The 27,480-nt window shown below is 37.8% G+C and overlaps 1 protein-coding gene across 14 annotated transcripts in view; it reads right to left on the bottom strand.

The window, feature by feature from the left end:
* The window catches only part of Ten-m (teneurin transmembrane protein Ten-m), a 569,521-nt gene that overhangs the window by 172,059 nt on the left and 369,982 nt on the right, over window positions 1–27,480 (bottom strand). Inside the window, exon 2 of one of the 14 annotated variants that reach the window (XM_087416186.1) lies at window positions 25,006–25,232. The exons of the other annotated variants lie outside the window; for them this stretch is intronic. Within the exon in view, the coding sequence (XP_087272312.1) occupies window positions 25,006–25,039 (34 nt within the window). The 5' untranslated portion in view covers window positions 25,040–25,232. The remainder of the gene's footprint in view (window positions 1–25,005; window positions 25,233–27,480) is intronic. 14 annotated transcript variants of the gene reach the window in all.

The raw sequence follows: 27,480 nt of genomic DNA, 5'->3' as shown, positions 1-27,480 counted from the left end.
TTTATTACAATATTTATATACAAATATTTATTTGCTTAATAAACGTAAGTAAACGTTTAGTTGGCACTGTTGAAATAAATGTTTATTTAAATTTAGAACATTTTTTCTCAGTGTAATTACAGTATTTGTATAAATTATAGTATATATAGTTATATATAAGAATTATCAATCATATTTTCTTTCACTTTCGAATCGATTCTTTTAAATTATTTTCTCGTAATCAGTTCAATCAGAATTTTCCTTTGATTTTTATCTTAAATCATCTCGGAACTTTGATACTTATATGTACAAAGTTACGGAAGCACATCTTCGTAATAAATTTCATGTTTTGCGCATAGTTCGTGCGCCACGGCGATATATCATAGGGCTAATATTTTCATTGAGTATCTACGTTTATCCTTCCGAGTCATTAATTACCACAACGAGCTTACGCTAGGCAGGTATCGATCGGTGAAGGAAAGCCCCGATAAGCTCAGCATGACCGACTTGGGGCGACGCGACGATCCGTTCCGGCAATCGTTCCGACGCCTAAGGGCAAATCGCGCGAGGGTGCTAAGGCTAGGTACGAAACAAAAAGGTCCATTTTCTTCACGTGACCCTAATTTAACATGGGCTACAACGTCGAACGTGAGTTCTCGCGCTTCTTATTACGTCGCTTCGTTTCCTTTGTCGCTGCTATCAATGGAAGAAAAACCGGTTTGCCGGTCGCAATAATAACGAACAGTCAGACGGAGATGATCAACGGATTAATGAAACCAGCGCGAGACTAACCAAGCGTTTTGAAATCGCTCGCAGGCGAATTTTTTCGGCGAGTCGCTGCTGCTGGTTATTAGACCGAATTAAAAAGTTCGATCTGCGTCGTCATAGCCGAACAATAATTCACCCTTTCAGTCGCCGTCGACACAAAATGCACTGCGTGTCGTTCTACTGCTCGTTCGGTCAGGAACTCGGACACGTGCACACATATACGCAGTTTGCAGCCGCACTCGGTGTTCATTTCGAAAGCCATCGCATACGACTCGTGCGTCAATCACGGCGTTGGTTGTTTATCGTCGTTTCATGACGCAGTTTAATTTTCTTCGATCACACGCGAGCGACGATCTTTATTGCATAGTTTGTGAACTGCGAACTTTAGAACTGCGATCCGAGGAAGGATAAGAGATAGTGTCTGAATATGCTCTGCTACTGCATTAAAAAATGGCATATTCTACTTTTTGCATAACATTTTAAAATATTATTATTCAATCGATCTAAATTGCCTTTACGGAAAAAAACACAGCTGAAAACTTCACGGATTCAGCAAATCTACAGTCGTAATTTACAGACAGTCAATTATTTACGTTAAAGTAGCAAAGTTGACAGGTGGTAACATTAGCGATTTATTAAATCATGAAATCTTCTTATAATTAATTAGAGATATTGAATTCGCGCAGTAAGTAATAGATTTGCTGTATCACCGAATTAATTTTTTTCTGTGATTCTATTAGTAAGAAATATAATTGCAAACTTAATTAATTTTCTCTAATATTAACTTCGACTAATTTCCATATTAATTATACATGTTAATCATGTTTTCTTTTTATAAAGGAAATTAACGTTGTTAAAAATAATTTTTTTACTTAAAAATGAAGACAATATTATACACTTTTTCAAAAATGGTTAAAATACACACATTTTATTCTATACATGTATAATATCTGTAGAAAATAAGAGTGTACGTTAATGGGTCAATATTTGAGGAATGTAAGAAACAAACTACGGACTTGTTTGCTTATTCAAGGAGATAATTGTTGGCTACGAAAGATAGGAAACAGCGAGGATTTCTCGGCACTAGTGCCATCGGCATTTCAAGGGTACACTCGACATCTTAACCCCCGCCTCTTGAATCTCCGTAACCTGATCTCGTAGTGTATCCACGAGAAATCGATCCAACAGGTTAACAGTCTTAACTACCCTCGATCACCACAGACTCGCGCGTTGTTACTCGTCTTTTTCTACAAGGTTTGCTTAATGGAGAAAGGAGAGCTTTCGTCTCGGATTCTGTGTCCTCGTCAATTTCATTGCCCCCTTCCAAGCGCCATGATTTAAATACGCAACCGGCATAGCCGGTTATCCAGGATAAATCTCGGAGACCCCAGGAGAGACGAAAAGCCTCGGAGCTTAATTGAGTATTTCGCTATCCTTTTCCCTTATCCGCTTTCCATCCCATACCTATTCTTCACTTCCGGCTTGATTAATTTGATTTTAGTTCTCAACCACGTGAATAATTACCGTTATATACGAAAATCACTAGTTTTCATTAGTCTATTCGAAATTGTTTGCGGATCAAAAATTATTTTTACATTTTGCGAAAGTGTTATTATTTTTATAAAATTTTTATAGACGAGATAGAGATTAATAAAGATTAGATTTTTCATATGTGGAGATATTATACTTTGGCTGTCATTATCTGAAATACAATTTAAGCATAGTTCAGGAGTCATCAGTGACCGCTGAACAGTATTCAAAATTGATATCAAAGGATGACCAATTTATGAACGATAATGGGACGGTGGTATAAAGTTTCTACCTTCGTGCATCTAGTATCAGCTGTGATGCACATCATATTGACGATCAATGGACGCACCATGAGTATCATAACCGCACCCAAAATCATTAGGGGATCGGAAACTGATTAAGGGGAGAGGAGTTAAGCCCGGATCAAGCGTATGAAAGAGTCACGGTGGTCCCTCATTGTCGAGCCGACCTATTCATTTGGCGCATTATCTGCTTGGTTCACGTGCGGTTGATACTCATCTATAATTTCGCGCCCGTCGGCGTCTCTTGCAAAATCCAACTATATTTATATTACCATTTATATTATCACTGGTACTTTGTTTTTCACAAAACGCTAAATGAAATTAAAAAAAAAATACAATGGGAAAGAAATACTCAAATACGGCTCATGAAAATTTCATAACTTTTAAAGAACAAGTTAACTTGCAATAAGTGGATGAGTCAATCGTAGATTGTGTTATTTATAATATAAGTGCAATCACGAAATTAATTGTCCGGACAGTGCGCTATTATATTGATAATTTCTTCGAATTGTTATCTGAGTATTACAAATTGTGGTTCCAGGTATATTACGGCACTAATAGTTTCACAATCAGTTGTCCAAATATAACTGTAAACTACCAGTGCCATAACGCATAGATATAAAATCACATTTTTAACACCCGAACAATAATTTGAAGAAATCATCGATATGGCAACACAATAATGTCCGTACAATTTCACGACTGTATATAAAATTACATTGACAAATTTTTGATATTTTTAAAATAATGTTATTACAAACGAAACAAAAAATTGTATACAAAAATCTTTCTAAAAAGAAATACGATAGCTTTTAACATCTCGCCCTGCAATCTCTTGCAATAATATGCAATATTATTACGACGGTTTAATTTGACGAGGGTCTGAACAATACTGATTTACAATTGGACAGAACGTCGCTGGCATCATAATCCTTGAGTGTATCAGGGATACCCACGCCTCGACAAAAAGCGTTCCCGACTACGGAACAACGTAGGGGTGAGATGAGTTTTGAGGCAGCCCCGATTTCCTGGGACATATGCGCTCTAGAGCAGCGTTGAGTAATTGTTGCGATTTATCAAAACGATATGTCGAGACCGTACTAAGGGCGGTCAGCTGGCGCATAATCTTCGTAGGAACATCGAGGGATGACGAGGCGCTGACAAAAAAGAAATCGGTTTTGCTGGAGGGATAGAGAATAACCCCTTCATTTTGATAAATTTTTTACAAGAAGTAGCTTAGCGTAATTTTTCTTTACGTATTAAACTCGGTTTATAAAAGTTTCTCCTTGAAAGATGATATAATGTACATTTCAATTTAATATGCACCGAGTCAAATGGATAAAATGGACCAATTGCGAGCTTTGGATAAATGAGGCAATATAATTTTCAATGATAAAATTAATCGTTATAATTGTAATTTAATATATAACTAATTATGACCAATATAATTAACATATTACATTAATAATAATAATATGATATGGTCTTACGATGAGTAATAAATAGATGTCAGTTTTCAATGATCTTGTGATAATTATTAATTTTATCATTGAAAAATTGTTCCATTTAATCAACAATTTCTTATAACTTGATTCTTCAAGACATACTCCCCCGCTCCCCCCCAATACTCTTTCTATACTCTATTATACTATTAGTAAAATGTTTTCTTTGTTTTATTATACTTTCAAGTTAACGAATAACTTAATCCTTATTAAATGATATTGAAAAAAAATATATATATAACTTGTTATTTATTGTAATAAATATAAATTAATAAATCTAACAATTAATGTGTATACGAAATATTTTGTGTTACTACAAACAGAATGTATAAACTAATCGCAAGGGAATGTTGTAAAACTGTATGATTAATATATATAACTCCATTAATGTATTCCCTTCGCAAATGCATATGACTGTCCCTGGGGTAAAAGTAAAACATAAATATAAACATAATGTAGATATGTTTATGGACCTATTAAATTCTACGCATAATCCAATATTCGGAAAATAACGAATGTTGATTTAAAGAAACACTACTACACATATGCATACTTTGTTCTCTTCTTATAATTTATTCCCAATTAGAACGTGCTTACTGTGCATCAGAAGCGATTAATCCACAATTTAATTCCGTCGTCTCATAACTTCACACACGGAACCGATTCGTTAGGAAAATTATCCGAGCTCAAGCTCTGAAAGGGTGAATCGTTTCTGGCACACACAGAGAGTAAAGACGGCATGGATAGTGATGATTCGTGCAGGATGCGTCAGCTACCGAGGGAGGGTTTGTCAAAGTGACCGGTCATGACTCGGCCGTGCTATCAGCTGGCTATCATTCCGGTTTGCATTCAGGAACGAAAGCAGAATGTATTCGAGTGGCTCTATAGCCGCCTTGGGAATAGTCGCTTTCGAGGTTGCATGCACGGGGATGCTGTGTACCCCCTTTGGTATACATGTACATGTACGTGAAACCCTATGTGGGTTGCACATGTATTCGTACGTACACACGAAGCTTCGCTACTCGGTCGCTCCCTCCTGATTGCACATACGTGATACGCGTACGGTATGCGAACGACTCGGCTTCCGAAAGCCGCGTTAAGGCTGGGCTTCAAGGGTGCGATATCGCGATTTCCGGGGCATCGATACTATTTTTTTTTTCCAGATTTACCTCAAGTATCGATAGTAAGCGCCATATCTTTTACAGATTATTGAAGTTTGTCACTATATACATTATTACATACGTATAATTGTCTGAACAATTTGTAAACATTATTTAATAAAATTAAGCTGAAACAATGTTATCAAAAGAGATCATTATTGTTAATAATTTCCTTCTTTAATTAAAAATTTTAAATCTTACTTTAATTTGAACAAAATTGATTTTTTTCACGTATCTTTTTATTTAAGAAGTGTTGAAATATCTTAAAAAAGATCATTTTTAACTTTACAGAAATTAAATATTAGCAAATCAGTCTTGTTAATTTCTTTAACAAGGATTACCATGAAGAAGAGACAGATTGGACTATCGCAATGAGAAATTACTTGCGTATGTGATGACGTGTAAATGGATGCATTTAATCGAGCGTGAATACACCCGCGTGATATGCATACATTGTGCAGGAGCCTACGATCCATGAAATGTACGTCAAAGGAAGGTTTTCAGGGATACGCTGGACATAGGATGTTATGATTACAAGTCCACATATAATAGTAACGATTTGAATAACGATGCTGTCAAACGATAGCGGTCTGTATGCGCATGCGACAACGATCGTTCGCAATGCACATGGCGCATCGATCAAATATTACAGCGTTTAAACTGAGCTGCGGTCATTAATGTTTCAAATTATTTATTTAACGAACCATATACATTGCGAATGGCTAATGTACAAGCTATTGAAAGTGTTATGTTACGAAATGAGCTTTGATAAACCAAACTGCAAGCTTGAAATTAAATCTTTTTCGGAATGATTCGAGAATCGTACACCTTCCATAAAGCACAACAAGTTATACACAAATTGCGCGCACTGTTTCGATATGCAACTATATTTGCCGAATTTGTCATACGTTTTGCGGCGATACATAATCTCGGCGGAAATAAACATCTGTCAATGTATACGCGCGTTCGAGAAACGCTCTGATTAAAATTGTACGCATTTCGTGAGTGAGCGTGCAAAATAAACGCGTCAGATATATCGAAGCGCATTGCAAGAACCAAACAAGATTTGTGTTATTTCATGCGATTTATTTTTCGTGAGCGATTCAATGGGTGCCGCTAATATCGTGAATTGAAATCATTTTGATTGCGTCGTTACGCATACTGTGCGTTTATACGCGTCCGTGGAAAGCGCAGCGACGATAACTGGCGGTCACTGGCGTGAATATGCATGGCTAAAAATCTGCACGTGCGAATCGATAATTGGATTCGCCATTCTCCGCGGCACTACCGGCGGAGACGCAAAAAAGTGCAGTCGATTGCACATGCAACTTCTTCTCCCGTATAATTTTACCAGTTTTACTGATTTGCGTTGTACTTCATTTTTCTTTAAAGATACTCCATATTCCATTTTTGCTAAAAATATCGTTTGAAAAATACATGTGGATTCTGTGATGAGCTCAAAATTAATTTTGTCTGAATGAGGACATCAAATGCACAAGTTTCAAATGTTAATATCTTAATTAAGTTTTAACATTAAATTTATTTTCATAAATATGTATATAATTAAAGTTAATTGAAAGTCAAAAATTTTATCCTTTTTATATATATAATTGATCAAAATCTTTTAATCATCAGTATTGATTAATTTTGTAACTGTTTCATGTAATTGTAAAAACAGTTATCTTTGTTTTCTATGCGTAAATAAATATTCGTTGGTAATTTATTTTCAAGTTTACTGGACAAACTAAAATTTTGATTAATTGAATGTACAAGGAGGAATCACCTACGCCCAGCTATTTTGTAGTTTATACATGGTGAAGAGTTTAGGGTCGTTCGAAGATAAGTTTTTCCTAGCGGGACCATTTCTACGAGTTACGAGAGCGCAGTCTTGAAAATCTCGCTTAAGGGATTCGTCCGGGTTAGAATCGTAAACGGAGAATCCCCCGACCGTAGGGACGAACCCTAGAAACGTTCATAGGTAGACGAGAGATAAGGGACAGGGGTGGTCCCGAGCTAACCCTCCCCTCTCCATTTCATCCGTCCGCCCGTCCATCCTTTGATTTATTTAATTTTGTTCCTCGATTTGTAGGAGATTGCGCACATCGATATCATTCGGCGATCGAAGTATGCCGATAAGTCGACCGAACAGTGCGCAGAAATCCGATACGTTATAAAATCAATCATACTTCTAAAATTACCGCCAGGATAAAGTCTCACGTTGCGATGTGAAAAACAAATATTGCTATTCAATTTTATATACCCGGTGTCAGTGAACTATGTACCGAAAATGTACGATTTCTATTAAAAATAACTAGATAAAGACGAATGACAGAATCGACTCCATTCCTCTATAACTTTTGTTGTCTGTCATTACTAAAATACTCACGAAATGTCTATTACCAATGCATATAATGTCTTTTTTCAGACAATGTTAAAAATTCTATTTAGTTAAATTGATAAAAATTATCTTACTAAAAATAATTGCGAAACCTCTTATTACCCATATGATCAAAATTTTTACATTTCTATTTTGCATCCGATATTTTCATCATCATATTTTAAATTTCAGTATATACAGAAAAAAAAATAAATTTCAATACGATTACGATAGTAATTTATAAACGTTTTTGCTGTTGGTCATATGTCAATGACACAAGCCAACTTATGTTTTCAACTAGTCCGAATTTAAATTTATTAAACGCGAAATTGACAGTTCTCGATCCTTGTTCACAACCACGCGAAAAACAATGACATGCTCCAGTATGATATAATATTTGATCGGGGAGGCACAGCGCAAGGCAAATGCGATTTTTGATACACACAATAATATACAGCGAGACTTGTCGAATCAACAGCGAAATTTATAATTAGCGCACTTAAATTTTGCGATCACATGTAACGGTCAAGCGAGACGAGAAATTCGCTCGCTTAGCCGAATATTTATAGGTATGTGAAATAGTTCAATTACCTTTAAACGCATTGGTACTAATCGGAAGGAATCCCGGATTTTAATCACGCTTATTTCACATTCGTACCATAAACGATTCATACGCATCAATTCGCAATGTACGCGAGTACGATCTCATAATAACGAGATTATCCTTGATCGAACTGACAACTCAAAAGGTGCTAAACCGATACGACCCGAAGAGGATGTCCATCTCGTGCAATTTTAACTAGAGATAATATCGGCGCGCGCGAAGCCGGCTAACCGTTCAATCACACATACACGACCATTCGTTCGGATCGATAGAAACTCTCAAAGTGTTTCTCGCGTTCACTCAAACAATGGCTGCGATCTGCTCTTTTTAACCGGTCAGCTTTTAGCCGCAGACGATCTCGGCAAGCAGGAGGACGAGAAAAAAAAAGCTCCGGCGACTAGCTGCGGACTAACTCGGACCACGCCAGACGGAGTTTCACTTTTAATTAATTGAATTCCATAATCTAATCTGGCTTCCGCACGGACGTTCATAGCATAGCGACCCCGGTCAAAACCCGCACGTTCGCAAATGAACTGCACGAACTACGCGTATACGTGCGCGTTACACGTACACATACACACGCAACTGTCGGGGCGCGGTGCATTCAAATGGGCGTCGTCAATAAGCCAGCCAGTCGATTTTCCGTCTCGATAAGGTCACGATAAAAGACACCCTCACGCGTACACACGTACGACCGGGGATCTCTTTCGTCGATCATCCGTGTTTTATCAGACCGGAATTATGCCACCCTGGTCCGATAGGTGCGCGTATTCTCGGACGACTTGGTCCAATCGAGAGCGGTCGTGGATCCACGCGAATGCAATGGGAAGAAAATCTATTCGGGAAGGAATATCGAGGGCCGTCCGCTATCCCTCGCACCCATATGTCTGACTGTACGACGATTCATCCCTCTGAAGATCGACGCGATCTCGAAGGGCGCGGGTGGCCACGGTAGGATTCCGGGCACGTAAGCTTTTCCTATTTATTGCACCTTTTTCGGCCGGCCGGCTTTGCCTAAATCATTGCGCATCCCCTTATTGAATGGGAAGAACGAGATGCATGGTTTACAGCCGCCATTCGAGAAGCGCCGGCTCGTCCTGTGTTCGAGCTTCGTCCTTCTTTGCTGACAGCCGTGAATAAAGTTTCCAATATCCCATTCGATCGGACGCCCATCGCGCTCGAGGAAGAAGTCTGAGAGAAAAGTCCGGAAAAACTCTTTCTCGGCGACGTTCTCTCGTGGCTCCAACCTGTCATCTCGCTCCTTTTGCAGGAAAAGAGAGGAGAAAATCAGGAAAAGCTAGAACGTAAATCGCGATCGTGTCGAATGAGATGATTTTTTTTTTAATTTAGTACAGAATTTGATAATAATGTAATATATCAGTTAATAATTAACAATGAAATGACAAAGTGATAACGAAGATCAGATTATTCTCTTAGATATCGTACAAGCGCGGTATCGTTTTGCATGACCGAGTTTCTCAATTAGAGATAAGGATAATTACGTCGGCAATTTCCGCGATATGTGTGTGGTTTTGTGCATAGTTAGACGGCGTATAGAAGACAATGGACCGTTTCCCGCTATTCCGATATCACGTCGATGCAATTGTATGGGCAACGTTGAGAGTATTCTGGAAGTAGCTATTTTGAGATAGGTTCTCCGCAAGCAGAATTTAGCGCGTTTTAATATTAGATTCACCTGGTTGGACATCATCCATACTTTCGACCGCGCAAATGAGAATATATACGCGATTGAATAACAGTCAAATTCACTTTCTTGGTCTCTCTGAAGCAGCACGAAATTATCGAAGAGATCTTATTTCACGATTTTGCAATTAAGTTTTCACCTAATATTGCGAAATGATTTTATTTACGTGAAATAATTTTAATTTATCACAAAAAAACACTTATTTCACTATCGTGTAATGATCCATTAAATCATCATCTGATTTTCTAGTATAATTCTATTCATCAATATGATTATTTACATAAATCTTATAAATTCTATATAAATTTATTATTTTCTCCTCAAACCAAAAAGTTCTATTTATCTTTAGATGAAAAACATATTATTTTATATATTGTTTTACATATTGTTAAAAATAATTAAAAATTTAAGCATTTTAGCAATTATTATAACTATATTACAATTATCAAGAACAGTACAAGTATGTAATAATTGATAATAGCAAAAAATGCTAATCGATTAAAAATACAATGATAAATTACATCCTCATACTGAAAAAAATTTTAGTCATTTTTAGTCCAATAAATGATCGTTAATCAATATCCGACTTAATGTAGTTAATTCATTGATACAATAAAACTGGATTCATTTATATAACTATATATTCATTCTTGCAATTCTAGTAATAGTTTTATAAAATAAATTATAATATTATGAGAATTCATTGGACCAATTTTCATTATTTTTTCATAATTCAATGAATATTTTATTGTATTTACATATAGTTTTGGTTCAATGTTGGTCGGTTAGTTTATTTTTAATTCGAAAAGATGATTAATTTGCTGCAGTTTCTCGGATTGATCGTTGCAATGGAAAAGTTAATTCGGCTGAATTAAACTTCGCTTGACCAATGACCTTACGCAGTCAAATATGCGTCTCGCATCGAGACGTCGAGAATCGTGAGGGCCCGACCCTTCGCGAGAGGTCGAAACTCGGGATTCGTCGGTCAACCGTGCGAAAGAGGGTAAAAGGGATTCTACGTGCTCTATCGGTCCTTTTTGCCCGACGAGGTACGAAAATCCAAAAGGGTTGCTATTTTTTCTCCCCTCCTTGGTTAAGGAAGCCAGCGGAAAATTCTTTGAAAGCGGCTGGTGCCGCGGATTACTTTGCGCCTGCAGTCGCGGAGACCGAAAGGGGGTTGATCAAAGGATACGATCGAGGGAGGTTGAGGTAATATCCGGCGATCCAGGTGTTAATGAAGGGAGTTCAAAGGACGCTCTCTCGCCAGTGGGCCGCGACAAGTAAAAAAGGGCCATCGACGCGCCTCTCGAAGGGACTAACGGCGACAGGCTGAAGGAGCTGAACAAGATTTTTCCTCAACCGTGCTGGATAAAAACGTAAACACGATGCAATGGGTATTCTGAAGACGGTTGACAGAGATTTCAACCTCCATTCTCTCTCGTCGGTCTCTTTCTCGGTAACATAAATATCTTCACAAGTAATTTCTACAATTTCTACGATGTAACGTAGCCGCGAGTTTATTTCCGTCCCTTTTGTTGCTTCGAGTGTTCTCAACTTGTAGACGTCTCTTCCTTTTCCACCTGTACTGCCTCTCTTCGCTTTTCTCTATCTCTGTTGCTCTTCCTCCAGCGGAAACACATGGTAATTCTGGAGAGAGCTTTGCACAATTAAACTTCACGTCATGATTCCGCCCTCGCGTGCTTATCGCAACCGGACAATGCGGAAGGTGGTAAGCGGGACGTGCTTAGAAGGACGGTGGAACAATTAAGACTAATTGCAATGTAGTACAACGATCAGACGTTTTAATAGCACGAGCTAGAGCATATTAATTCCACGTAAGAGTTTGAAACTTGAGTCATTCTCAATTCGTCTTTTACAATTCCGAAAATTATTACGAGAGTGTCTCCCACCATATTACACTTTTAGCGCTGAAACCATTTGATTTTAATTTTATATAAGCATTCAACATTGTTAAATTTATCGATAAATGAGATGTGAAAGAAACACATCATAATTAAAAGACTAATTTCTATTTTATTTAAAAAATAGTGCTGACTTCAGACGCACTTTGTTTTAGATTCGCTCGTCTCTTATTCGAGGCAAGGGATTAAATTGTGTCTCATAAGATTTTCGCATCACTACAGAGTGCCATATAGTGGCATTCATTCATGCGAGTTTATTTTTAATGAAACAATTGGTTCAATTATAGAGGCTCTGCACGTTTGGGAGTGCTGTATGTACTTAGTTCTCAACGAAATATATAAGACTGTACCTTGTCCGTTATAAATGCATAACTAAATAAAGTTAATAAAAAATTTAACAAAAATATATATTAAAATTTTCAGGTTGTCAACTATATATACATTTGTTGCTAGAACTATATACACAGTTACTGTTTTTATTATTATAGCAGTAATAATCATAATTATAGTAATATGTAATTATAGTTATAAATACAAAACATTTTTCTCTCAGTGTACTGTCCAAACGTAATGTTCATAATATCATGTATTCCAAGCAATATAAAATTATTAATTGTAATTCAAAACTTAATTATTGGCGAAAGCTCTTGGAACAAGTTGTTTGTTCGGTACTATAACAAGCTTATATATACTAGGATACAAGTTTCACGACAGTTTGCTTATTAACTATAGCCTTAGGATGATTCACATGTGAACCGAGCTGCGGTATAAGGAACACGTGCAACGCATAACGCATGTCGTTATGCTGGCACTCCTCGTCCGGTCGCTGAGAATGTAAAAGCACAAACGACTTTTAGTATCTAAATCCCGACACGATTGGCTACGAGTTTACGACCACGGCAGTTTCGCCGTTAAAGCAGTTATAGTAATTAGCTGCCGTGTCATTGACAACGTGCAATCGTGATTGTATGCAATTCCATCGCCGTATAAATAACAAAACAGACTAATAATAATGTTGCACATCCGCCTTTGGAATTATAATTAAACGCAAATCGCTTTTCTCGCTCCACAGAACTTTCATACAACTTTCTTGGTGCGTAAAATATAATCGGTTTACGCGCTCCCATCATAATTATGATAAAAGTAATAATGATTTATTAAAGCATTTTCGGGGATACATAACGTGTTTGAATCGTTTCTGATGTTCTTTATATAAAAATTGCTATGTTCCATTATTAAATGATTAAATGTTTTGAAGCATTAGATAATGCATTAAAGTTTTGTATAAATATAGTAAAAAATAATCGTAAAAAATTATTTTATTTCCATGGCTATTATTCAATTATAATAAAAATTGATTAAAATTATAATTATGTTATAGAATTTATATTATATTAAATTCAAATATGGTATCAAATATGGATTTAAAATTAGATAGTGTCTATTACGAGTACACTCTTCGTGGAAGTTCTCCAAGGGAAACATTTCTATGCAGATGGAGCCTAGCAGACACGACAGTCGTCGAGACAATTAAGGCATTTTTCGGTAATTAACTGGGCACATCACGCGCCAACCGTGCATCAAATGAGGAGCCTTGTTTCTCTTATTCACGATCTCGAAACTCGTATGAGGCTGAGCCAGACGTGTGCAATCTTGAGACTTGAGATTCATTACACTCGACTATGAAAATGATTATGAGTCTATGAGTCTATTTTAAATTTTCAAAGACAACGTTTCTCAAATGGTGTTTCTTGGAAGAACTCAATTTGATTTTAAAAATTTCGCGAAAATGAAATATTATTGAAACAGATAAAATTCCTTATATTTACAACGGCAAAATAACGTTTATTATTATTATTATTATTTAAATCATTACTGTATTTTTTCATTATTCTTATTCTTGTTATTTATTCATTTTCATATTTATATACTTATGTTTATTTTTTTATATTTAGAGACCATTTGTCAGATCTTAAAAACAATTGCAGTTTAATTAAAATAAAAAATATTACATTACTGTTAATATTACACTATGACATTTAAAGAGTAATAATAAATATATATTAGATAATGTTCCATTATTTTCTTGTTGACAGATATAGACAGCAAAAAATGTTAAGTAATGCACGCTAGTGCATTACTCGATGTTACATGAGGACCACTACAGCTTCTGTTACATTGCTATTCATCATAATTTTGTTTCTTTTGTCTTGTCGTTCTCATTCTTTTCCATAGAAAATAGTTCGGGAGTCGTCATGGTTGATTTAAAAGCACGGATAGAATGTCACATTTGATCTAACGTGAAAGCGTGCGTGACGGCAGTTTAGAATTTCAAACAAGCAGACTGTTTTGAAAAGAGGTCAGTGCCTTAGCGTATCCATAATTTGTAAGATAAAAGGAAACTTGTATGATATTGTACACGACTGATATCGTTGGGCGCTGTCAGAATTAAAAGAGACGACACTAAGCACGTATAAAAATGAACTCTGTACAGAAAAGCAGAATTGCCTCATAACTTTGCAGATATTTCCATCAACATGGAAATCAAATTAATTATGACAATGTTGTCACAAATAAGCTATCAGAAATGCTATCATGAATATTCGTGATCCCATTCTGCGCTGAATACTCTAATATTTTTCCGATTAAGCTTTATACAATTGTATAGAATTAGCATATTTGAATTGCGTGAAAATGAAAAATATTATGAGAGAAAATTTCCTATTGTCATCACAATTTAACGTAATCTGACTCTTACGTTAATTTAACATGTATTGTTACGTTCTTATGTAACAATGCATTAACCGGTCGTCAACGCGAGAGCGAGAATGCGTGCGACCACGTATGCACTTTTCCCTCGTGCATACGCATCTGCGCATGGCACGTGTCACCGATGGTTAAGTATCGGTTCAAGAATATCGGCTATTGTAGGGACCAATGAGAGATAAGAGATTAGAAACACACGTGGCCCGCGTGGTCTGCCGTCTCTGACAGAAGCACGTGGCTTATGTCATCGAATAGAAGGAAATAGAAAAGATTAGAACAGTATAAAGAGAGTTTGTGCTCTTATCGCTAACCGATGGCACAGCAGGGATTATACTGGATCAAACATGGGTCTGGAGATGATTCGATTAAGATTTTTTTGCGATGCCTGTGAAAGAGAAAGCGTATGACGTTTATTACGCAGTCTCTACACAATTTAAAGCGTTCTTTTAACTGATTAATATAATGTTTTTATAACGTTTTAATGTGGCAAAACGTATGAGTTGATCCAATAAAAAATTACCTTGTTGATAAAATCATGAAATAAAAACGTTAGAATCATTAAAGCACGAAAATATAAAATTAAAGAATTAATTTTGTTTTTTTTTGTTCCATAATTGATATTATAATATTAAATATAGTAAGATAATTGTTTCTACATTTTCTATCTCTTTGTTCTGGCAAATGTTATCATAATTAAATATATAATAACATGTTATCACAGTATGTAATGAAATAATAAATTTCAATGTAAAGCAACCGAGATAACTCTAAATGGTAAAACTTAAATACATAACAAGATAATACGCTCTATCTTTTTCTGATTCCGCGCAAACGGTAGCTAACGGAAGCTGTTATCCTTACAATTAGCGTGCGAGCGACTTTATCATTGCGACGAGAAAGAGACGGTGCCGGTGTTGCGGTTAACGAGCGATCATTTCACGGGGTCACGTGCAACGCGTGGCGGCAAAGAACGGAGCGGTAAAAAGACAGGGCGAGTGCGCGCCATCAGACAGATACGAGTGGTTGGTTGGCTTTCCTCTTTTCTCGTCTTTTCCTCCTCCTCCTCCTCCTCTACCTTCTTTTCGTATCCTCTTCGCACAGCGGTCCACGTTGAAAAACGAGAGTGTTTATCAGAGCGCGTTTAGCGTAATCTCACCTCCCGAGGCACTCGCGTAATTAGGATCGCCTCCGTGGCCCTCCTCTTGCTCTTCCTCAAAGCACAGTGCTTACCGGACGCAAACATGCATACGTATAAATACGTATACACGCATACGCATTCGCAAAATATCGTGCGTGAACGCGTACGCACGTTCCACGCATTACCGACTAGTCTTGCTAATTTCTCTTTCGTTGCGTCCCTCTTTTGCATTCTCCCTCTTCCACTCTCTTTACTTCGCTTCTTATTCGATCTCAACTCCAATTTAGATTGAAGCAAAAGATGGAACATACAATGTGGTCCAACAAGAAACTCTCCTCTTCGTCGGATTCTATCTCTATCTCCCGCAGTGATTCTTCCTTTTTTCTTTTACTCTTCAGACAGCTACTTTTTAACGGCAAGATAGATTAAACTGTACACTGTCGGTTGTACATTTATTTAATATAGTCTACAGAACTATAGAAAACCATCTTTTTAATATGTCTCTTTAATATGTACTCTTTCTTTTCAACATTTTGACATGTTATGTTCAATTTGTTGCAAAAAGAAATATAGAGAAATAGGCAATAAGTAAATTTTGTATTTAATTAAAAGATACTAGTATGAAATTAAAAAAAAAATTGTTTAATATATGCAGAATTGTGTTAATAATTTTTATCCTTTTCCAAATTGTTTTTAGAAACATCTTTTTGACTTTAACAGGAAGGGAGAAGTGTTCTCGCATTGTAAAGAAGAGGACCGTCGTTAAGCTAACGAGCACGTTTGTTCTGACGCACGTTTCACTCCCCGGGGAATCCCGACGAGTTTGAAAATTATCAAACTGATAATGAGCACGGCGCAGGTTATCGCGTGATTTACGGCAAAATACCAATTTCCTCTGTATAGAATTACCGTGGGCGGGTGTACAATTTCAGGGCTCGGCTTAGCGAACGATGATGTTTGTTACGTTTCCATTGGGAAGCGGGCATTGATCAATACACGACCTACATTTTTTGTATCAGTTACTTTTTAATTGTTCCGACTTCCTCCAATTGTAGCTTGATTAATGTCGATATATATCTTTACCTACGGTTGTTTATTTATAATCGCCTCAATTTTTTTTTGTCATGCTATATGCAACATTGCTGCATTTCCGTTATTTTTCTCGCATTCTTCCAGATCGGTGCCGAGTAATCCAATCAACAAAAGGTCACCATTATGCAAAATTTTCGTACATGTGTTTGTACAATCAGTTTAAATTTGTTTAAGCGAATTGTGATTTTTTATTCCAGTCCCGCTCGATATGACAAACATTGTGATAGCAGCGTAATGCAATGAAAAGTATCCCTATACCATGTCTCTGAGATAATTGACGTGACTAATTAATACTGTTTGTACAAAAGCATGTAAAAAAATCTATAACGTTATTTCCCAATAATATACAATAAAAATTAGAGAATTTGTTATTGTCGTATTTTGAATTTAAAAAATAAGAATTTTAATAATAATTTTTTTATTATTAAATATTGCATTTTATTCAATGACACTATCATTCGGTCCAAACCGAACCGGGCCTCCTTTAGAGATGAGGTTTTGAAACAATAATTTTTCCGGAATTAAGTTGTTGGTCTAATCTCCAACACCCAATCTGGATATATCTACTGATATGTGAGACCTACAGTTTTTAACATTGGCTTCGAACAGCGATAGCAAATATACTCTCGGTGGTTTGTCTTTGCCTTCTGAGAAGTGGCAATAAAACAAAATTTTTGTGTTCTCGATGGATTTGAAAATTCTGGATCATTACCGTAAAAATAGCCGTAAAAATAAATAAGATAAGAAATTAACAAATTAGCACTTTAATAATAAATTTTTTATTAAATTACTGAAAATTAAAAAAATTTCAATGATTCCATTTTAAATGAATACATAAATAATAAGAAGATAATATTCTAATAATTTTAAATTGCAATTGATAGTATAAATACATATTAAGTTTCATTCACATTTTAATCATGTTGATTATGGAACATGAAAAAGATTTAAAGAATTTGGGTCAAATTTTTTTTACTGCAAACTCACAATCACAAACGATTCCAGTGACACTTTTTCCAACTTTTATATAGAAATTGCCATTTAATCCGGAACGTACGAGACTCCGCGCGGCGCGTGTCTGCATTAAACATCGGGGATATCTCCGAATAGTGCCTCCCGCTGACGATACATCGAAAATGCGTTTTCCATTATCCGCTCGCGAGCAAATCGGGTCGATCGGACCCGCGAAGCGACGTTCATCGAATGCGATCGCTCTCGTACTGGACACTGGGACGGAGGTCAATCTCCCAATCGTCAACATTTTTTTTTAATGGATAATCCCGAACAAACCAATTCCGCCGTACCCTACTATCGCGACGTATGTAGACGCACGTATCACGATTTTCGAGCTCACGCTCCGTTCCATACCGTAGCAGATAGATTTCCACGGATCGCCACACCATTTTCGGACGCTCATTCGTTTATTGCCTAGGTAACTACTGGATGATGGACGGGCACGAATGCAGATGACAGAATTGAAAGTGATCCTAGTCGGATGTATCTCCTCTTCCCTTCAAGTTCCCTCAGTAAAGATAACGTTACAATTTTAGTCAATAACTATTCACAAATTTAATTTTCCACATTTCTCATTACAAAAGCGATGTATTTTACGATTATAAATATAATCCCATTTATTCAATCGAATACGCAAGATATCAAATGGGACAAATTTTAAAATTCACTTAAAATTTATTTAAAAAAAAAAAAAGATTAGAGTTTGTGCAGGGATTCTGTTTTAGATCCGTTTTAGTGATAAAAATATTTATTCGCGACATATATTTCAATTATAAATGATAGTCTGAGATAGAAACGATTCGTTGATCCGATTAACGATAGACTCGTAGCTGGCGAGCCGATCAATAGATATTTAAACTTCATACGTATCGGGCAACTGACCCGCGGAACTGACTGGCGCTGAATGGAGCGAATAGCAGAGCGTAATTCTTTATTTATCGACTTCACAATGGTGTTCTCGATAAAACTCGCGCGCGTCCAGAGACAGCGAAGGGATCGTAAAGCCGGACAACTACACGCATAAAAGTCCGTCCACGCTCGCGGTTCGTTAACTATCGAACGAGATGCATTTTTATTTACGCGTTGCATCGCGATGTTGGTTTCGGCACGTTCCCGATTATTCTTTCTGCCATTCATTTCATTCGATTCTCGCGCATCACGTCCATCGCCCACATACGTACTTCTAAATGTGGCGCTTATTTTCAAAACACCCTTCGGATTAGCCGTTTTGCTGTGCCCCACACAAAGCAAAGGCTCCCCTTGCTTCCCCGATAAATGCGGGTACGTGACAAGCCAGGTGGCATGTCATCGCGATCGCAACGTTCCCTGGCTTTTTGTCACGCTAATACGCATACCTGACGAGCCACAATGCCTCGCTTATTTCGTTACCGAACGTACGCTTCCCGTTACACCCCTCAATGGTAACTGTATATCTGTACGAGTGTTACAGCATCGAATTCGAAACTACCCTTATTTCCGTTTGCTTTTAGAGTGGAGTACTAAAAAAAGATCTTAGAAATGCGGCTAGTTTTAAGAGGATCGACTGACAACGATAATAGTATAGTAGTGCTACTCTCATAAATCATATTTGTGCCTGAGAGGAATAGAATAACGTTGCTCCGTCTAATACAAAATAATAATTCCAGAAGCGCACAACTGCTATGAAATGTAATTGTACGAAATGCTCGACTTAGTTCCCATCAGCTGTAATATTTCTCTTTCATTGTGTCGAGGGCATAGTACAAAATACGGTACATAATAACTGACGATTTTTTTTCAGCACACGTTATGCATATCGAGCGATGCGACAAATTATTCACTATAAAATCTGAAATTCAATAGAGAAAGAAGAAGAGCAATCAACGTAAGAATTTAAGGAAGTCGGCAAACATATATTTAAATATGTTTAATTTCCCTTTAAGGAGGATACGCTGTTTGACCAACAAAACCTTTAGGGCGTGGCACACAACTGCCTCGACCGTTTCCTTCTTGCTCACAATTTTGTGTGAAGTGTCTATACGAACCATGGCCACCACCATAGAACGCTCTAGGGAGGTCATAATACTTTTCTTGAGGAAAAAATTTCGTGGGTGGGCCGCGTAGGGTTGGATACAGATAAGGACGGGCGTGCCACTTAAAAATCCCATTAAACGATCGACTTGAGTGTATCCTGGCAATCCCGACGAGAATGAAGCCCGTTGATACCGGCTAAGCGACTCGACCCGCCGCGCTGTACATATATGTGTATGCATGTTTGCGTAAATGTGTGAGAATGCCTGTCACACTAGGATACTTTTCGTATATAAAACAGATCCTCCCGTCCAAGCCTTTTCTCGTCTAACGGATATTATCCATTATGTCCACTATGGCGCGGCACTTCATAGGTCGTTGAATTTATGAACACCTTCTTTTCTCGATCCGATTTCCTAAAAAAATAAAATTCGTCCGTCCGTAGAACCGGTCGTCTCCGACCCGGCATCTCGTTTTTCATAAGCGTAACCTGAAGCTATTCAGGGGCGAAATGGAAAATATTTTCTAGGATATGGGGAAGCACGCCCTAGAAACGGTCGTTTACACAAATCAGTAGGACCTCGCGAGGACACGAGTTCATTCGAGCTTGTAGCTAGGATGAAGATGAAATGTGGCGCCGTTCATGTATATCCGCGCGCGCATATGTGCACGATGAGCGTGTATATGCACGATGAGCGTGTATATGCACGGGGATAATATAGAGGGGTCGCGAAATTTCCCCCTGCATTGTGACAACCCCACCTTGGGGCTTGCGACATATTTCAAGATTTGTTATCTTCCACGTCGCGCACGACCTCGAGGACCGATGCTTGGCTTACACGTAGAATATGACGATGGTAAGTACAACCTCTGGCTTCTTTAATATCTCAATCCGTTATCATGGTTGCGTTTTTATGAATACCTATTATAATACTGCAATTAGGAGCAACGACATTTTTCGATAACTCAAAAATAAGTTAAATATTAAATATTTAAGTAATACTTCCGGGAGTACATGTTCTGTTCACTTTGATTAAAATATATATGTAAAAGTGTGAAATTCGCTGCTAAAAAGATCTTTTTCTAAAAATGTTTAAATATAGAAATCTCTTCCAGAAGATCTCTTTTATATTAGATTTGATAGATAGCTAGTTCTCAGAGTTATAGAATAATAATGAAAGATTAACTGAATATTCAGATACACAATTAAAGGAAGACCAAGTTTCATTCAGTTCGCGAAAATTCTAAAATATTTACTGGCTACATTCGTCGTCTATATAAAAAAATTTGTGAAATGTAATCCCACTAAATACCTTATCCTTCTAATCAAAGAAATATCCATTCGTAGCGTTAATATTCAAGTTTCATGCATCTCCACTGCTCTCAAACTAATATAAAAATCTTTCCTATATCGCGTTCCCAAATTCCCAATTTCAGCTCGCATTTTTCGAAATGATCATCTGTGGCAACAATAGTATGACTCTCAAAATTAAATGTAAATTAATATCTTATTTAAAAGACAAATAAAGATAGTAACAGAAGAATTGTGGCACGTAATTATCTTTAGACAAACTTAACAGCTCGCGCATATATACAATACATATATTTTATGTACGGGATTTATATGTGCAAAGATGCCTGATTTCGTGCAAAACGATGTGCATATTTTCGCGTAGTTGGCACGAAGGCGAATGAGCGTAGCAAACCATCGGCGCGCCTTCGAGATACGTGATCTTGATCGAACTGTCACCTCGAGAACGCGTGCAGGTTGTACGCGCAGATTTCCCGAGATGACGATACAGCACGTAGGTACACGTCGCGACGTCGTGTCGCGAATTTTCCTCGTCGGGGATTTAGCATAATTCCGTTGGCTAGGCGGCTAGGCGCCCCGCGCTACGGTGAGAGACGGTCGCGGGTGGAGGTGAATGTGTAGGTGGCGGCGGTGGTTGTGAGGACGGTGACGATGGTGGCGAACGTGTCCTCTCTCGTTCTCTCTTTCGCTCTTTCTCCCTTGCTCGCTCAAGGCAGGCATACCGTGACAGCGTGTGGGTCCATTTGGTTCTCAGTGGTCGCTATGGTAACCTCGACCACCCTCTTCTTCCCTCTTGGCATCCACCACCCGGTTCTCCGCTACCCGGTCCTCTCAAACTCTCACCCTGCTCCTCTATCCCTCTCTTTCTCTCGCATGTGCTTTCTCTCACTCTTTCGGCATCCCTTCTTCTTCCACTCCTTTCCTCTCCTTCGAACTCGCGCGCGCTCTCTTTTTCCTGTATCCGTCTCTTCCTGGCCAACTCGTTTCGTACGATTATCTTCTTCTCTCCTGCGTATGGCTGTATACATAACCTGCTCTAGCTCTCTTCCTGGTGGCTGCCGTCGATCGGGCCGCGCCAGTAGGCTAAAGGGTTAATGGCCCCCTGGACACTCCCGTGACTAAAAATTACAACTACCGTCGCTATTGGTCAGCGTTCCTATAGACGATTCCTATAGTGACAGGCCCGAGTTGAACCCCCCCCGTTTCTACCTTTTCGTCGCGCGAGTGCACGTTATTTCGACTTCGTTATTTCGAGATTTCCCTCTATTTTATATCACATGTGCCGATGTAGAAGCAAAGTGAATTTATTTATGGCCTTTGCGGTTTGCTACGTTGCGAGGAGTTCTGGTTACGACGCGAAAAAAGAATGAAACACTCAGAAAACCGTGTATCGCCTCGTCCGCTGCTGGCATCTACGACTCTTGGTGAGAGAGCTCGAACATTAAATAAATCGCTTTAAACCGAGGAAATATAAATCGCGAAGAGAACGATGGCGCTAGCAAATCTGTACGTTACCGAGTGATGCTCGAAGGAAAGAAAGATGAGAGCTTTAAAAAATGTGCTGATAACGATTATATTAATACAAGGAAAATTTGATTTCTAAAGTTCAATTTGTGTTATTAAATAAATAAATTTGATTTATTTAACTAATAAAAATATTGCAAAATGTAATTTTATACATTAATTAAATTTTATTAATTTTTTTTTATTATTTTAATTAATTTTAAGCTTTATTTTAATCTTTATAATGTTTCGATGGTAAAAAGTAAGATCATTTTTGATATATAAAAAAACATGAGAGATTTCTTCTCTACTTTTAATTCTGATATCATTGTATCGTAAGCTACGTGTTATATCAAGATTTAAGGAATTTCCCTCAAACATGTGTGGTCTGTCACAGGTTGCCTCTATTCGTCTCTGGCAATGCATGCGTGCGGTTGTCTAAGTGCAGACTCTCCCGCATTCGCAGACTAATCAAATTTACGGTCTCATCTCCCCGTTGTGCGCGTTTCTGCCGGTCCATTTAGCGTCTGTTCGTACCTAACTCATGAGAAGTTGCTGCAGTTGGGACAGTATTCGACAGTATAAGTTTTCCAAAGAATCGAACCGATTAAAACGAGATAATTTCAAATTTAAAAAATTTGTTTACACGTGATCGAGCAAAATTATTATACATTCTAATATTTTACATTCTGCAATATTTTAACAACTTGAACCTGATCATAATCACCCAGAGGATGTGTTATATTTAAGTTAATCTGACTGATTAATATTTCAATCTTAAAATGACAGTTAAAACAAGAGGAATAACAGTAGAGTAACTAATGTTAAGTTTAAATTAGAAACACAGTTTTGCAATTTCAGGAGCAACAATATTTAATGATATAATTGACACTGACAGCATGTCTTAAAATTTCAAGAAGAGATTTCTGTAATAAAAACTATTTATCATTAATAGATTATTGCGCGCATTATGCGTGTCAAAGCTTCTTGAAACTGCTTATTGTGTTATGCTAAGAGATTTTAATTTACGGATTAAATGGGTAGCATTTAATCCAAAATGCGGACGCGGACGCGAACGCGATCGATACGATATACCCGATATTGCGACACTGAGTTTGAGTTGGTTCGAGTCACGATCGACAGGAGCACGTCGACGGGCACAGCGGAGCAGCAGACTCGTCGTCGTGCCAAGCACGACCGGTGCCACGATCCCGCCCCTTTTCACTTCCGGTACAAGGTGCGCTCCGGAGCACACACGCCGTAAGCTAGACGGTAGGCGGATCGATAAGGAGACGAGTACGAACGAAGGCTGCTCTACCTCGAGCGCGTGGAGAAGAAACAGGGACAGAGAGTCGAGGGGTGAGATCGAGAGAGGGATGATGGAGACGCGGCGGGGAATGGAAACGCGGCCGACGACGGAGGGAGAGGAGCGACAAGAGAGAAGAGAGAGAGAGAGAGGGAGAGGGGAGTCCAGGTCGGCGGGAGACGTGCCGCGGAAGAAATGAATTCGAAAAGGGGTTATCCGCGCTATTCTGCTCGTATCTATAGCCGCGGCCTATCGATCTGACGGCATTATTGCTGCAGGAAGCAGCGACCTCAAATTCAGCCATCTGTGCCGCGAGAGCATCGCCGTTCATATTTCATCGCGAGGTGCTTGCACCGCGCCGTTACCGTCGCTGAGTCGCGGCACTCGATGCGCGGTATACTATATATGCATCGTTCTCTCTATCTCACAAGCATGCGAGCACTTTTCCTCCGTGTTGTGCGCGCTTCATAGTCATTACTCCATTCCAAATGGTACATTCACGTCTTTGAGACGTGTTGCAAGGGCGCTATTTAGAAATCCGATTGAAAAAGAGAACGAACCCCGACGCGATATAATGCACATTTGCCTTATCATCGTTTGATATTAAGAATTTTGCAATATTGTATTGTATACAATAAATACTTATGATGATAAATATCTAAGTCTCTCTGCTATATCGACCATTACGACAATTTTCACCTATACTTGCGTCTTTATTCCCTACTAAAAAACACAACTTCAAAATATATCATTATATAAAGAGTGCGCTCTGTTTTTACATTGCTCGTACAATCACAGGTACGCTTATGATTTATTAACGATTCATAATTAAATGATTAAAGCTTTCGTATAATCGAAGAGATAACGAATTAATATTGAAATGAACGCGAAATGTAATAACGGAGGTTATAAGCAGGGGTTTCGTACTGCTCGATATGCAGCTCGGTCGCTTCCGTGAGCTGGTCTAGCATTTTCTCCCCGACCGGAACCATTCACCCTATAATCTTGTCGTTACCTCGTCTTCTTTTGCAGCCCGCGAACGATGACATATCCCCTAGGAATATCGCGTTCTTCAGTAAGTATGCCTCGTTCTTTAGATTCTTCGCATGAATTCTTTCTGAAACGTTCCGAGCAATATTTGTGACTTTTGAACGAGCGATTTTCACTTCTCTTCCTTCAGCATGTTTCCGCGTGCAGTAAAGGAAATGGATGCGAATTTATGAACTCGATTTAAATATTTTTCTGTAAAAGAATATAAAAAAAAAGCGTATTTTTGTGAACAATACATAAAAATATTATTATATTTTTATTATTATATTTTGTCGTAATATTGCAACTGAATAATTTAAATGCACTTCCTTGTATATTAAAAGATTAATGTCATACATATCGAATGAAGCTGTAACATCTGGTGTTTGAGAAATTCAATATATTCACTCAGAATCTCGCTGTGCGAAATATAGTTCGCGGAAACGTTGAGTTTACAGCGCACAGGATAGCGATAGTGAAACGAAATTAATTTTCGATGTGGTAGCTGCAAACCTTGGCGGATTTAGGTTATTTCCAGGATTGATTTATCATCCATTAATTATACTCAGACAAATCGGATTTACGAATCGTTCTAAAATTGACGCCGGATAAAAACGAATGAATAATAAACTGTGATTGATCGATTTGCACATCATGCTTTCATCGTGATGGTATACAGATCGATTTCCGTGGCTCTAATAGCCTTTAATCAGGATTCATTGATCAACGACCTATAGGATCCTGCATTTCTAAATAAAAATTCCAGGATGAAAGGGTTAATTAGGGGATTAAAGGTTTCGCACGATAGAACGAAGTTATCCGTGCTTATGTGCTCGAAAGACACAGATGGAGTTGTTGCTAGCGGGGGTCAGTGTTATATAGGGTCTGCATTATTTATGAACTTGCTGCACCGTTGATGAGAGCGGCTTCATCTTGCTTCTCCCTTACTCTAACGATACGAGAACGTGCGTCGTATTGGAATCAGTACCGAACGATTCGTCGTGGAGCGGAACAAATCGCGCGTGAGTAAATCGCCGCTCGCATCTGTCGGTTCTCCTAAATAATTAAAACGTGTGCGTCATCCTCGCGACATACGGGAGACTTGTCGAGCATATTAAGCGAGACTCGGAGTTTGCTTAATTTTAAAGAATAGTAAAAGATATATTGATTTTATCGTATATATATACTATGTTTAAACGGCTGATTTTATGTATCACGACCTAACAAAAGAAGGAAGGCCATTGGACAAAATTAATTGATCCCATTGAAATTCAATTAGCAATAATAATAATAAAGAAAAAAAATCTGGTATTGCGGAAATAAAGACAACTCTACAAAATTATATTCTGACTTTTTGCAAAAATATTAAATAAAAATTTATCTAAACAATATTAGTAAATTTATTAATGTTGTAATCAAATATATTACATCTAACATATACTCAAATTATGTTTTAGGATAATATATGTAATTTTATTCTAATATATGTTACTGATACAGTATCAGTGCGCTTCTCGACCTGATGAAGTGAACGGCAAGGTTCACGAAATGTTGGCATTAGCAATGAATCATGACACGATAATAACCTATAAACCCTCTGAAGAAAATATCAGTTAAAACCTCTAAAGTATTATTTAATGTATATATATGTAATATCAATATATTGCGTATAATATTATATTTCGATATTAATACTAACTAAAATTAAACATACGTAAATCAAATAAAAAAATATTCGATCAAGGTGGTTCTTCATCTAATCATATTGCATTTCTTTTGTGAATTTATATAATTTCCAATTCAAGAATTTTATCTTCTTGCTAACGCGAGTTATCAAATGATACTAAGGACGATCAATCTATTCAGCTAAAAGGCCACACGAAGATCGCCGAGTTGAAACCCTCTGTAGAGCGCACCTAATTCCACGTGGGATTTGCTAATCCGAGGTTGCAGAGTCGGTCATTATTTGGTGTCGCGTGATCTCGGGGGTAAAGCAGCGCACGGGGCGTATCCCGGTACCACGGAACGCGCTGTATTTATCCCCCGATATATCAGCCGAACCCCTAAATACCCCGGAAAAGCTCGTCCAACCGAAACTAGGCGCGTATAGAGCGCCGCAGTATCATGGAGCGGGATAGCATTTAGCCATAACACGGCAGTATCGATTTTTAATTCGCTCAAAAATCGCTTTAAGCTGTGATAACGATTGAAATATCTTTTGCATTAGCAGTCGTTTGTCTAATTACAGGGAAGATTAAATCGAATTGCGCAGCGCTGCGCCGCGCTGGCCCGCCGATACATTCAATCTCTTTGATCGCGTCATTATTAATAGCTCTTTTATCGATACGTTATTTAGTACTCCGTCCTTAGCTCTCTATCCTATTCGGTCACGTATCTCTTTTTTTTTATCCACGGTAATTGTCTTTTGTTCGCACAGTTGAAAATTCGCTATTGAACCTAT

This window comes from Acromyrmex echinatior, chromosome 19 (genome assembly GCF_024713525.1).
Source record: "Acromyrmex echinatior isolate Ae372 chromosome 19, ASM2471352v2, whole genome shotgun sequence".
In the NCBI taxonomy this organism is placed as follows: Eukaryota; Metazoa; Arthropoda; class Insecta; order Hymenoptera; family Formicidae; genus Acromyrmex; species Acromyrmex echinatior.
The sequence above is the reverse complement of the archived record's forward strand: the minus strand, read 5'-3'. Positions and strand labels throughout refer to the sequence as shown.